At 37.5% G+C, this 14421-nt stretch overlaps 1 protein-coding gene across 4 annotated transcripts in view; it reads right to left on the minus strand.

Annotated features, from left to right (window-relative positions):
• The window catches only part of OSBPL1A (oxysterol binding protein like 1A), a 227395-nt gene that overhangs the window by 89654 nt on the left and 123320 nt on the right, over positions 1-14421 (minus strand). For all 4 annotated transcript variants that reach the window (XM_041742615.1, XM_041742622.1, XM_041742628.1 and 1 more), the window contains one exon: positions 850-1012. In XM_041742615.1, coding sequence (XP_041598549.1) covers positions 850-1012 — 163 coding nt within the window. The remainder of the gene's footprint in view (positions 1-849; positions 1013-14421) is intronic.

Raw genomic sequence — 14421 nt, forward strand, 5'->3', positions numbered from 1 at the left:
CTGTTCTCAGCCTTGCTCACCTCCAGCCACTCCCCCACCCTTACCACCCTCAAAAACTCTGAAGTCATTCCCTCAAAGGCAGAACCACTCAGTGGGCCACCCCCTCCCAGGGGAGTCCTACCTCCTGACATGTCTCCTATTTCTGGAGCCCCTAGTACGTATCAGGCAGGTTCTAAACATAGTTTTAAAATAGGAATTAGTTTAATCCTGCCTCAGCCTATTGATATCGACAATCTACTCATCCCTATTTTAAATAAGTGTAAACGGAAAACCAGAAGGGTTACAGAACTTATCCAGGGTCATGCAGCCAGCAAATGTCAGAGTTAGGATTCCAATTTTGGCAATGGGAGTCCGCGCTCATCAGTATGAGTTTTTTGGCATTTATTTCTGAGGCAAAATTAAGCACTGCTTTTCCTCTGCTCTAGCCACACCCTGGTCTCACCTCTACAGTGGCACTTGACACACTGTACTTACTGTAACCACGTGTTACTTATTTGCATCCTTTGAGGGTACAGAGTACTCTCTGACAATAGTTAACTTTCTCTATCCTTAAATATGCGATAGCACCTGGCACTAGGATGTATTTAACGGACGCTGAATACAAGAGAAAAAAATCAAATTCTTTAGCACTCCCTCGCTAGCTTAGCATACACCGTAAATGGAGACAGGCTCATTCTCAACTTTCAGCTTCCTGCCTCAATAACAGAACACAGAAGACAGATGGTGTGGGGAGCGGTAGTGTTACATCTGCTCAGTCCACCACACTCTAGATGACATCTACCCTCCAAAGACATCTAGGTGCTGGGCTTCCAATCGCCAACAACACAGATGGCAGGATGCTAGCGTTACCTGACAACGCATCATAGAACTCGTCCTCACTGAGGATGCTTCGAGGAGGTGAGCCTTCAACCAGAGACCGCTCTAATTCATGATGCTCGGTGGCCAGAGTCTCCAGTGCTTCTGACAAAATTTTGTTTTTTTCTTGTTCTTGTTCCAATTTAAAATTCCTCACCTAGAAGAAAACAGATATTAAAAAAAAAAAAAAAGACGTCAGAGTGACAGGAGACATCGACTTATGCAGAAGGAGGTAAAATTTATTTGCTTTTGATCCAGTTCAACTGCAACAACAGAAATGAAAACAGTCGTGTGATATACACACACGGATGAATGAGCACAATTACTAAACCAATTCTGTTCTTCCCATGGAGCCTTTTCTTACAACAGCTCTAGCTAATGAAAACGGATTAAGACTAGCAAATTTGGCTCAAAGGATCAAGATTCTAGTATTAGAACATGAGCCAATTCACAAGTCAAAGTTTTTTAAAAATATAGTCTCTCAATATTAATCATGAAATTAAGCCAGTTTTTGAACAAAATAATTAAAGCCATTCTGAGTATTAAAATGTGTACCACACTAAAGCATAAGATACCATCGGGACGCCTGGGAGGCTTAGTAGGTTAAGTGTCCGACACCTGATTTCAGCTCAAATCTTGATCTCAGGGTGGGGAGATGGAGTGACATGTTGGGCTTGCACTTAATGGGGAGTCTGCTCAAGATAGTCTCTCTATACCCTTGCCTCCCACCCCACTCACATGCTCTTAAAAAAGAAAATTAAAAAAAAAAAAAAGGCAAAGAAAAAAAAAGCTTAAGACAGAATCCTCCAATTTACTTCCAAAATAGCTTATATCTCAAATGAAAGGAAATGAGTAGCCAGGCAATGACATTTTGACTTCCATTTTTCGATTCCATATTTTGGTTACAGTTCCATATTTTACCTTGAATTTTTTACACTAACAACAAAAAGGGATTATAAAAAAGGCAAAACCTGGTTTGATTTTTCATCTTTTAATAAGATAATCTATCCTCCTGCCTAAATACAAGAGCATCTCAACCTGTGCAGTTAACTAACACCTCCTGAAATTTAGGTAAGCCAATCCTCCTACAACAGAGCAGGTGCTAGATTTGATGCGGACAGTTTTACCCATCTTGGCATCAGAACTCTAGGAATCTCATGTTTCTTAGCTGCTTCACCTAAAAATTAGACAACAGTGGAATCCTCTATCAGTAGCCTTCAACCTTTATTTACTTTTTTTTTTTTTTTAACTTTAGCAGAACAGAACCTTTCTCAAAAATAACTCCAACACAGGAAACAGATGTTTTAGAAAGCTGCACTGGGTGACACTGGTAGAATCAGGAGCACTATGGCTTCCTTTCTCCTATATCCACAGCAGGGGCTGTTCCAACAGTTTGAGAAGCACTGAATAGGGAGACTCTACAACTTCTACAGATTTCAAGTTCAGTGTCTGGGTCTTGGGAGTCACAGAGCCCACTCAGCTGCTCCCTGAATTAGTCTCTCTGCTGAATCTCACCCTTTCACCTCCTGACATCCCCGGCACATTCTCCTCCCTGTGATTCTGACACCAGACTCCTCTGCAGCCCTGAGTTGCTGAGAGCCACATCAGGTTCAACACTGAGAGAGAGTCCTGGACAGAACTTAAAAATACAGCCTTACTGAAATCCTAAGTTCCTAACAGAAATAGAGTAAAACCTTTATCATCTTGGGAACAGTTCCAGTCCTCAGGCACCTTAGTGTTTATCATTACAGTAATGAGATTATCATCAGATTATTGACTTATTGTTTGTGATCACAAAATAAGAGCAATAAATAGTAAATAAGCAAAAACATGCAGAAATAAAAAGATTAAATATTTACATAATCAGTTTTTAAGAAACTGCAAAATACTTACAAATACTCCTATAATCTATATTTTTATCTCCAAAGGAGGAAATATTCTGATTATGGCTGGAGTCAACTTAAAAAACAAAACAAGACAAATTGTTCTCCCTCATTTCATGGGTTAGACAATTCATTTATCTGTAAACAAGGACTACAAAATTGAGCACAATGTCCAAAGTGATCCTTTCTTGAAATGAAAAGATCTTTATAGCCCTGTTATATATGTAGATTCCAAAAATACCACTGCAGGAGGATCCAAGCTCCTTCACCCTGCCTACCTGCTCCTGCTATCTTTATCTTTTTAACTTTTCAAATATCAAAATGCAAATGCACTGTTGACACTGAACCTTTCAATATACGAATCAATTAAATTAATGCTTCTAGTTCACAAATACATTAGTTTTATACCTACATACACCTAGATTTTAGAATAGTGGCAAAAGAAATGATCAAGGCCCCCAAATACCATGTTCCCTCAACAAAATCTTATTCAAAATCCAATTTATCCTTTATCCATCTAAAATAAGCACCACTTCATTTCTGCTACTTAGACATATGTTCTCACTTGTTCTTAAGAGGAGTGAAAGGGGTGGGAAGCAGAAACAGAAGAGACTCTCACCACTATTCTAGCTCTTACCTTGTTTTTAACTTGTTGATCTGACTGCATTTGTACTTGTTTCAAGGCATCTTACTCTAAAATTACACACAAAATGACAATTGCGTTCATCATGTACAGTGATGTACCTGAGAGTAGGTACATACATCACAGAAACTACAGTAAAGAGCTCTTTATTGCTTTAGAGAAGCATCTAGGATCACACTTAACTGCCATCGATACCATTTAGCCAGTTAGATCACTGGAATAATGTAATTTCAAATCCTCTACACTCTCAGTATTTCAGAAACACCAGGAGACAACCTGGCATTAAAAAATTACTGCAGAAGCCCAACATATATGTTTATAATTACATAAGAACCTTTCTAGAATATGAGTGACATTTTTTCAAATTAAATATAAAATTCAAATATAAAATGTATACCCTCAGCCCTGTAACTTTCCCATAACAAAAATTAACAATGTAACATAGCAAACATAAATGTCATACTTACTAGGAATAATTTAAGAACTAAACCATCATACTCTTAATAATAAACCCATATCCACGCCTGTATTGCTTTAGATTAATGCAAATAGAAGCTTTTCCACTAGAGTCTTCTCAAACCACAGCAACATGATCATCTTATATCTCACTCCATTTCATGCTGGCAGTTGGAAATTCACAATGAACACTTCCAAAGTGTTCGTCACACTAACAGTGAGCAGATGCAGGCTAAAGAATCAAGAGTTTTAAAGTTACATGCTAGCCAGTACACACATTTTATCTACTCTCCTTCTATTAAGTACTCTATTTCCCCATGTTCCACAGAAGCTAAGTTGGACAGAGACAATAATTAAATCTGGCAAAAACACACTACTAGGTGGGGAGTAGGCGAGAGTATTCACAGAATACTGTGTCCAATTATCCAATTACAGGTTAGAGGAGATTCTGGCCTTGATCAATCTAGTAAAGCTCTTTCAACTGGCCACACTCCCATCAGCTAAATAGCATCAGCCTTACTCCTTGTGCTTGATGTATGGCTACAAGAACACAGAATGTATTGGCTTAACACTGAAATACTAGACCTGAATTTAAAATGTCTAATTTTCTCTCTCAGGTAAGGAATTACATTGACACTTATTTTTGTGGTTATGGGACCAACACTAGATGGACTTCAAAACTTTTTAAGTTATGTGTGCTTTAGATGACTCTCTGCTGTGGCCACATAGCTGTTAAAGTGGCCCTGGTCCTTTATTGTTGGTAAAGGCTCTTCTGCTCCCAGAAGACTACCTAATTGTTTCGCTGTAGGAGGATGGAGCTCATGTAAATGACTGTCAGAGTTACTTCTAAATGCAGTGTCAGGCTGAATGACTACCTCACCTCCAAGGTCCAGGAAAATTAAGGTCTGAGCCCATGTCTGAGGCACAATCAAGTGTGATAATATATATAGCCTCAGGAACACAGCGTGTAGACATACTTTGTTTTATGGATTTACAAAGCATCTTTACACACATTATTGTTTGAAGTTTTCATGGATTCTAATGCTCTTCTTCTGCGCCATCCCAATACCACCTTTCCAAGCGTGATGCATTTCCTGATGTTCCCGAAGACTTTTCTTCTGTCCATTCCATTACTAAAAAAGACACTTATGTAGGAATAAATATGCTTCAGGGATCGAAGCAGATCTGCTTGGTACAGTCTGGAGAGGAGGCAGGCTACACAAGGCAGTTGCGGCAGGAAAGGACTGCAGAAAGCTTGCAGGTGGCCTTAAGAACCCTGGCTTTGAATCTGTGGGATGGGAAACTGATGGAGGGGCTCTGAGCAGAGGTGAGCAGAGAAGTAAAGTTGTCTGATCTACAGCTGAATACAATCTCCCTGGCTGACCTCGTGGAGAACCAGGGTGAGGTCAAGAGTCAAATCAATAAGATCCCTTAAGAGGCTGCTAAAACAGTCCAGGTAAGAGATGGGTAAGAGCAACGAAAAGTGTTCTTAAGTAGCGAGATTCTGAATACGCTTTGTAAGAAGGCCTAAATAATTTGCTGACAGGGTGCCTGCCTATAGGATACGTTAAAAAAAAAAAAAAATCAAGGATGATTTCAGTTTTGGCCTAAGCAACTAAAGACAGAGCCATGGTTACCTAAAACAGGGAAGACTGCAGAAGGAATGGGGACAATTGGGAACTCCTTTCATATATGGTAGGTATGAGATGCTATCAGACATCCAAGTGTAGGTGTCAAGTAGACAGACATTAAATCAGGTGTTCAAGGAAGAGGTCCAGGCTGGAAACAGAACTCTGGAAGTATTTTGTAAATATATTATGAGCTGAAAGAATAAGGAAGCCGTAAGGAATCACTGAGGGAGAAAGTGCGGTGTAAATAGGAAGAAATCCAAAGACTTACTTTTTCTTCTGATAGAGGAACCAGTACAAGGAAACAGAGAGAGAGGAAGAGATACAGAAGGAAAACTAGGTGTATGTGGTGTCCTGTAAGCATCTGAGAACTTTTCAAAGAGGATTTAGGCATCAACCATGTCAAACACCAATGATAAATATGGGAACTAGGAAAAAGGACCTCTAGGTTTAGTGACAGGATCGATGGTGAACTTAACATGGGCAGTTTCAGCAGAGTTTGAAAGGATACTGAAGACAAAAGCCCTGACTGGAGTGGGCCAAGAAAAATGAGAGAGGAAACCTGGAGAGTATAGTCCAAACCTAAGAAGTTTTGCTAAAAAAGGGAAGACGACTACTGGGGCAATTGCTGGAAGGGGACAGGAAAGTCAACAAGGCTTTATTATGGAAGACAACTCAGCACGTTTCTATCCTGATGGGAAAGATTCAATAGAGCAGGGGTAATTAATGATGTGGGAGTGAGAGGACAGGACAGCTGGAATGATGTTCTCCAATTTGCTAAAAGGATGGGATGTAATCCACAAGTATATAGTTGGCCTTTGTCAGGGCATGGAAAAGTTCATCCTTAGCTGCAAGAAAAAAGGCAGAGTGTAGATGTGCACAGATTTAGATGAGTAGATACGGGTAATAAAGTTTTGTCCTAACTGCTTTTGCTTCAACATGAATATACGAAATATAGAGAATAACAAAGAGGTTACCAACTTACTGATCACAGCATGTGATGTAGTAAGAATCCTCTAGTCTCTTAACATATACAACATAAAAAAGTTCTCCCTGTGATAAAAAAATCATCATTTCTAAGGCCTTTTAAAGCCTCATTCACACTAACCTGGTCAGCCTAGAACAAGGCAGCTGTTCATTTTCCTGTTGCTTACAGTCAATGGCCACTGGCTCTTGCATCATTAAAAAATGTCCCTTTCTTACTGGCATTGCTATCTTCCTCAATTTGGCTCAAGACAAGAGAAAAAGGAAATCCCACTGGGAATTAACCACCGTGCCTCTCTGCCCTTAGGTAGATGAGGGCCTGTATCTGGTTGTTGACTTACTGACATACTCTAAGTAAAATAACCTCAATGGAACTTGTTAAACTGCTAACAAGTTTCTGCTAGTAATCTAAAGTCACTTCCAAGTATATCTTTAGACATTTAAATCAAGGAGGAATTTGGGGGATAACTGGCTACTCCTATGTATAGGAAAGAGCCCAATAAACAGGCACTGAAGAAATATTTGACAAATAAATGGAGGTTTTTAAAAGCAATGTGGTAATGATACTGGGAGGAATACAAACTCAGGAATAAGTACAAAAGTACTTATTTTTGTCAGACTGATTTAAAAATAATGTCTCAAAGAAATAACATCAATGAGAAACTAGTAATACATACAAACAATATAATAATGTAGAACTATTCACTTCCACAGTATACTTCCAACAGCAGATTCAACATGTATTTACTCCACTGCCTTGTTCAATGGTTCTTGTACTTAAAATAACTTGGTACAAGTAACATCTCATAAATAATTTTCTCTTTCAATTGCAAAGATGAATCATTTGACCACAATTATAACACTTATATAAGGTGTATCTACACTGAAGTTTCCACAAGTATGTTTACTTTCTATTCCAGAAGTAGCACTTACAGGATTATATTCCTAATAGTACTATGCACAGTTCAATGCATAATTTCCAATATATAATATTCTACTTTATAGTATATTAAAAGTTTCAAAAAGTTTTCACGTATCATATATACAACAGAATGCTAAATTGCCATGTAATGGAATATATTAAACACACTTTAAACAATTTTCAATGTAATGTAATAAATTGGTGTTGACTATATTAAAAGGGTAAAATTCTAAATCAGCTATTTAATAAAGATTCTGAAATTTTTTCAAATACTTTCTTAATCATGTCTTTTTAACCCCATTAAATATCTGTTCATAACTGAATTTCCTACTGCTAAGAATGGTTCCTGGAATATCGCTAAAAATAATCATTGAAACAGTATTTTAAAATGAATAAACATTAAGGTATATAATAACAAGAAAGGTAGAGGGGGCATTGAAGCAATGCAAAATAATTCTTTTGAATAAATTCTTTTTTCAACTAGTATCTATATTTCGAGGTTTACCAAGAAATAACTCAAGTGCAGGGCCCTTAACAGAAATGTCTCTGAAAATCTTATTAACTTCATTGTGAGTTCATTGAGAAAAAAGAGAAAAAAAGAAAAAAAGAATTTCATAAGCATTTGTATGAACCATGGTTCTGTGTACACAGGACTAATTTTATATCTACAACTGATTATTTGTATAGCGTTTTACAGTTTAAAAGGCACTTTTGCATACTATTAGTTCATTAAATCTTAACAACCCTATGAGGAGTATGTGTGTATGTGTATAAACTGAAGATCATAAAGTTTAAGTTCCTTGCCATAGGTTAGAGGAATAAGAACTGCAACCAAGATCTTTTAACTTCAAATCCCATAAGCTTCCCAATCCACGGTGTGACAGTAACATCGTGATGGAAATAAGTGATCGTAAGTCTCAGAAAACAGTGGGTTTCACTTTAGGGAGATTGGGGGAGGGTGTGTCCAAGAAGGTTAATGGTTATCAGGTTGGTGGACCAGGAAAATGGGGGCGGAGTGTGTGAAGCAGACTGACCTGGACTACAACAAAACATCTGTTAAAACCATCACTTGGACCCCTGTCAGGGATTACATCACTGTAAAATGTCAAATTCATAAGGCAGATTAGAAACGTGCTGAATCCATGCTCACCAGGAGAAAGATTTCTCATTCCAAGAATGAGTAGATCTGTCCTGTTCAAAACCTGGCTTAGAGCCACGGTTCTCCATCATGAAGAGTATATCTAGATCAGCTAATATGATCTGTTTGGTTGTTTTTGTTTGTTTGTTTTAATTAGAAGGCCTAATTTTAGCCCAGACCAACTGAATCAAGACTTCCAAGAATGAACAAGGTTTGTGTACTATTACAGAAACTGCTAATTTCTCCCACTATCTATAGAAGAATCCCAATTTGTTAGCTGGCTATAATGCCCTCCAGCTAAAAGATTATTTTTCAGTCTCTCTGGCAGCTGGGGCCATATGACTAAGTTCTGCCCACAAAGAATACAAGTATTGTGGGGAATTCACCAGATCTCCTTAAAGGGAAGGGCACACATCTATTTTGGCCCTTTGCTCCTTCCTGCTGACCACCATTTGATATATGGAATAGCCCCTAACATCTGAAACTACTATCCTAGGCTCATATTGCCCAACTCCTATCTTCTTTAAGATGGAAAAAGAATCTCTAACTTATTTAAGCTAATGTTAGGTAGCTTGGAGTTTCCTGTTTAATGCTAATACTAACATTAGTACATGTAATTTTTTTTCCCAAAGCGCTACAGATTATTCGGATGTGGTTCCTGGTAAGAATTACTGATTTAAGAGAATTTCCATTTAGTTAAAAAATGTTTACTGAACACCTACTACTCTTCCAAAGTAAAGTGCTGGGGATACAAAGTAGAATAAGAGACTGGTTAATCCAAGGAGATTTTACCCTGAGATTACAATGTGAGAAAAAGACACTTCACATTCCTACCCAGCTCATATATTAAAAATGCAAATCCAACATTACTTCTTAAAGCTTTTCAGTGGCTCCTTCTTGCCTTTGGTTAGTCTCTAAATAGAGTGTAACCACCAAGTATTAGAAAGTCTTTTGTATTTATGTCAAAAAAAATTAGACAAATATTAGTCAAAAAAATAAAGATATGATATACACATGTAGGAAATATACAGATGGACAACCATGCCCTCCCATGGTCCACATGCCACATGGCCAAGGGTAAGGTACAAGATGCAGAGTAACTTCAGGATACTGTCATATGCTACAGATTAGTAGAGCTTGGTTATAAAGATTTACAGACTATATTAACTCCCAAAATACACCTATTATCATAAAGACCACTGCAAAGAACTTCAGATTAAAGATAATACTAATAACGTGGGGAGCCTAGATGGCTCAGTCGGTTAAGCATCCAACTCTTGATTTCGGCTCAGGTCATGATCTGAGGGTTGTGGGATTGAGCCCCATACACTCAACCATGAGCCACCCAGGTGCCCCTGACTTTGTTCTCTTTCAAAATTGGTTTAGTTATTATAAGGCCCTTTGCATTTCTATATAAATTTGAGAATCAGTTTATCAATTTCTACCAAAATAAAACAAAACCAAAAAACCTTGCTGGAATTCTGCCTGGGATTACTTTGACTCTATAAATCAATTTAGGGAGACCAAACATCTTAACAATACTGAGTCTTCTGATACAAATAAGGATATCTCTGTTTATTTAGGACTCTAGTTTCTCCTCATATATCAAAAAGAGAACAAAAACAAAATCTATCTCTTAATGGGTGTACAGACCCAAACATAAAGCTAAAATTAGGCCGCTTCTGGAAGAAAACACAGGAGAAAATCTTAGTAACTATAGGCTTGGCAAAGATTTCTTAAATAGGTCAGAAAAAGCAATATATATACAAAAAAAAAAAAAACTTGGACATCATTAATATCAAAAATTTTGCTTTTCAAAAGATAATGTTAAGAGAAAGGCAAGCAAGAGAAAATATCTGTAAGTCACACGTAACCAATAAAGGACTTGTATGAAGACTATAAGGAACTCCTATAACTCAGCAATAGAATGACCACCCAATTTAAAAACGGACAAATGATTTGAGCAGACATTTCTCTAAATATACAAATGGCCAACAAATTATGAAAAGATACTCAACACCCTCAGGCATTACAGAATGCAAATCATTGAGATATCACTTTATACCCACTAGGATCACTTTTTTTTTTTTTAAAGGAAAATAAAGGGGCGCCTGGATGGTGCAATCAGTTGAGCATCTAACTCTAGGTTTTCGGCTCAGGCGATGATCTCACTGTCATGAGATCCAGCCCCACATCAGGCTCTCTGATGCTCATAGTCTCTAAAATCAATCAATCAATCTTAAAAATAATTTAAAAATTAAAAAAAAATTTAAAAATTAAAAATGGAAAATAACAAGTATTAACAAGGATGTGGAGAAAATGAACCTTTGTACACTGCTAATGGGGGCATAAAATGGTACATGTAGTAGAAAACAGTTTGGTGATTCCTCAAAAAGCTAAACATAAAACCACCATACAACCTAGGAAACTTGCTCTTATATATATTCCCAAAAGAACTGACATGTGTTCAAACAAATACCTATACAAAAAGGTTCAAAGCAGCACTATTCCCAACAGCCAAAAGCTGGGAACAACCCAAATATCCACAAATGAATGAATAAATGTGTTATATACATACAATGGAAAACTATCCAGCTATAAAAAGGAACAAAGTACTGATACGTAGTACTATGAGCATGAAGATCAAAAACAGTATGTAAGTGAAAAGCCAGACATCAGAAGTTCACACAGCGTATGACTCATTTATGTGAAACGCTGAAAACAGGCAAATCCATAGGGACAAAATACAGGTAGTCATTTTCAGGGGATGGGGAGTGCCAGCTTCCTGGGTACAAAGTTCCCTTCTGAAGTGATGAAAATTGTTGTGCAAGTAGATAGAGGTAATGGTTGCACAACCCTGTGCTTTACTAAGTGCCACTGAATTCCACACTCAAAACAGTTATTTTTATGTCTTGTGAATTCTACTTCAATTTTTTAAAAATTAAAAAACTAAAAAAAAAAAAATTAAAAGCCCCATAAACATTCATTTCCCATATGACCTGGCCATTCTACTTAATCCTAGGTTATTTACCTAAATGAAATGCAACATTATGTCCACTGAAGATTTGTACAAATACTAATACCTTTATTTGCAATAGCCAAAAGCTAGAAACAATCCATAAGTCAATAGGTTTAAAAAAAAAGTACATTATGAAATGGATAACTATTCAGCAATGAAAAGGAACGAACTAGCGATTTGTGCAACATGGACGAATATGAAGCCAAACCTCCTACACCTCCCAAAAAGTACAAACTGTAGGATTCCATTTATGTAAAATTCTAGAAAATTCCCACTGATCCCTAGTGATAAAAGTTGATAAATAGTGCCTGTGTATTGGGGTAGGTGGGAAAGTGGGGGGTATTACAAAAGGCAGGAACAAACTTCTGGAAATAACAGAAGTATTCTTTATCTTGATTGGAGGGATGGTTTCACTACTGTAAACACATCAAAAGTTACACTTAAATATGTGCAGGTTACTGTACATCAATTATAGGTCAATAAAATTATATTAAAAAAACAGTATTTGGCAAGAGTAAGGGCATAAAAATATTACTCATATATTGATAATGCAAACATGTTTTTTTTTTTTAAAGATTTATTTATTCATGAGAGACACAGAGAGAAAGAGAGAGGCAGAGATACAGGCAGAGGGAGAAGTAGGCTCCATGCAGGGAACCTGACGTGGGACTTCGATCCTGGGTCTCCAGAATCATTCCCTGGGCTGAAGGCGGCGCTAAACCCCTGAGCCACCCAGTCTGCCTGCAAACATGTTTCAAAGAATATGTCTGAAAAAAATATTCACTCTGATGCTACTGAAAACCATGCAGAATATTAAACAGATACCTATACTGCATTTGTGTGTTTGCCAACACGCATAAACCAAAACACAGAAAAATCCCACCAGTGGTTTGTTGGGCTCTGGTTTTCATATTTCTCTCCATGTTTAGCAGAAAATAGCTTTCTGTACATTTCTGTGCATCTTCCACATATCTCTAACTTTACAATTAGAAAAATTCCTTTAAGTATGTCTACTCAAGAATTGATGTTTGCATCAAATTTGCAAAAAATTGGCATTGCATCAAACACAAAATGTTTGAAAGGTACTCTCAAACAGTGCAGAACGCATGGCCTTCTGAGGCATCTAGTATGAAAATCCCAACTGAGATTCTGTTAAGCACACTCCTATCTCATTATGGTTGCAAAGCTTCCACCTAAAAATAGCTTACTGTTACATAATCACTCACCACAGATTTATATATTTTATGTATCCTCGAAATAAATTTTTTTCAAGATAGGCCACAAGAGATATAAACAATCATTTTTAAAAGCAGAGAAGTTTAATCATAATCTAAACAAATCTTATTTTGAGTTATTCAAGTCCTCTGTAGTTGAGAGGTCCGTTGATGAAAATAACTCCAGAAAGTTATACACAGAAGCAACACCTACCAAATCTAATTTTTAAGTGATTTTTAAAAAATTTACACAGTAAAATCCATTTTAAATGTATAGTTCAGTGAATTTTCACAAGTACACCCCTATGTAACCAGCACCACTACAAAGATAGATTATTTCTAGCCCTGCCCCCAATTCTCCTGGGCTCCTTTGTAGTCACTCTACCGTTCTCCAACCCCACCCCACCCCCACCCCCGCCCCGCCTCAGCAACCACTGCTCTGATTTCCAGAGCCATGCTTTAGGGTTTGTCTGTTCTTGATTTCAAATAAATGGAATCATGTATGATACATTCTTTTGTATCTGGCTTCTCTCACTAAGTACAATGTTTTTCAGAACCACTCATGTTGTTGCAAGTATAAGCAGCTCTCCTGCTGTTGCTGCTGACCATTTCACTATACAGCTACACCTTGACGTCCAACTCTATTTTTTCTAATGCCTTCAGCTTGGTCTCTGGAAACATCTATGTATGTGGAACATTAAGTTCAGGAAGATGATAACCTGATTTTTACAGAATTTTGATGTTTTATTGTTTTAACAAGTGCTTTCATAGTTCTCAACCTAGGGCAAAAACAAACACTAAAATACGCTAGAATCACAGTTCAGTGGGTTGTAACTCCATCTGAAAAAAAAAAAAATTAAATATCTTAAAGCAGTGCTTCCTAAGTTTTCAAGTCATGGCACAAAGAGAAAACCATCTTTGGAGGGCCCTCGGAAGAGATCAAGCAGCTGGTTTGGGAGTCTGGCCATTCTAAGTTGGAAAGATAATTTATCTTAAGCTCTCTACTCAGGAAGCTCTGTTAAGATTTAGTTAAAGAACAAATATTCTTGTTTTAAATATCTGTATTCGAGTTTACAGAAGATAAAAATCTTTTGAGCACATAAAATTACATGTAAAATAAAATACTGATGAAGCAAACAAAATGAGGTGAAAACCTCCAAAGTCCTAAAACAATGAATGTGGCTTATTTTCCCTTCAAGAGGAACACTTAAAATTTTTTGTTTTGGGGAGTGCCTGGGTAGCTCAGTGAGTTAAGCGTCAGCCTTCTACTCAGGTCATGATCCCAGGGTCCTGGGATCCAGCCCCACAACAATCAATGGGGCTCCCTGCTCAGCAGGAGTCTGCTGCTCCCTCTTCCTCTGCCCCTCCCCTGACTTGTGCTTGTGCTCTAATACATAAAGAGGAGTTGTGCTTTTCAAGCAACAAATATTCATCAACCACCTACACCATTATAGGCTGCAGAGGGTCACCAATGAACAAAATAGACTAAAAATCCCTGTGCTCAGAGAACTTACAGTCTACTGGGGGGAAACCAATAAGCAAAAATGTTTAGTGTGTTTAGTGTGGCAGAAAATACTGAAAGCAAAAATGAAGTTGGGAAGGGAAGGAAAGGCCTGGGAGACAGGACGACCAGAGAACTCATGATCAGGTTCCAACTGAGTTAAAGGCTTAAAAAGTAA

This window comes from Vulpes lagopus, chromosome 1 (assembly GCF_018345385.1).
Source record: "Vulpes lagopus strain Blue_001 chromosome 1, ASM1834538v1, whole genome shotgun sequence".
In the NCBI taxonomy this organism is placed as follows: Eukaryota; Metazoa; Chordata; class Mammalia; order Carnivora; family Canidae; genus Vulpes; species Vulpes lagopus.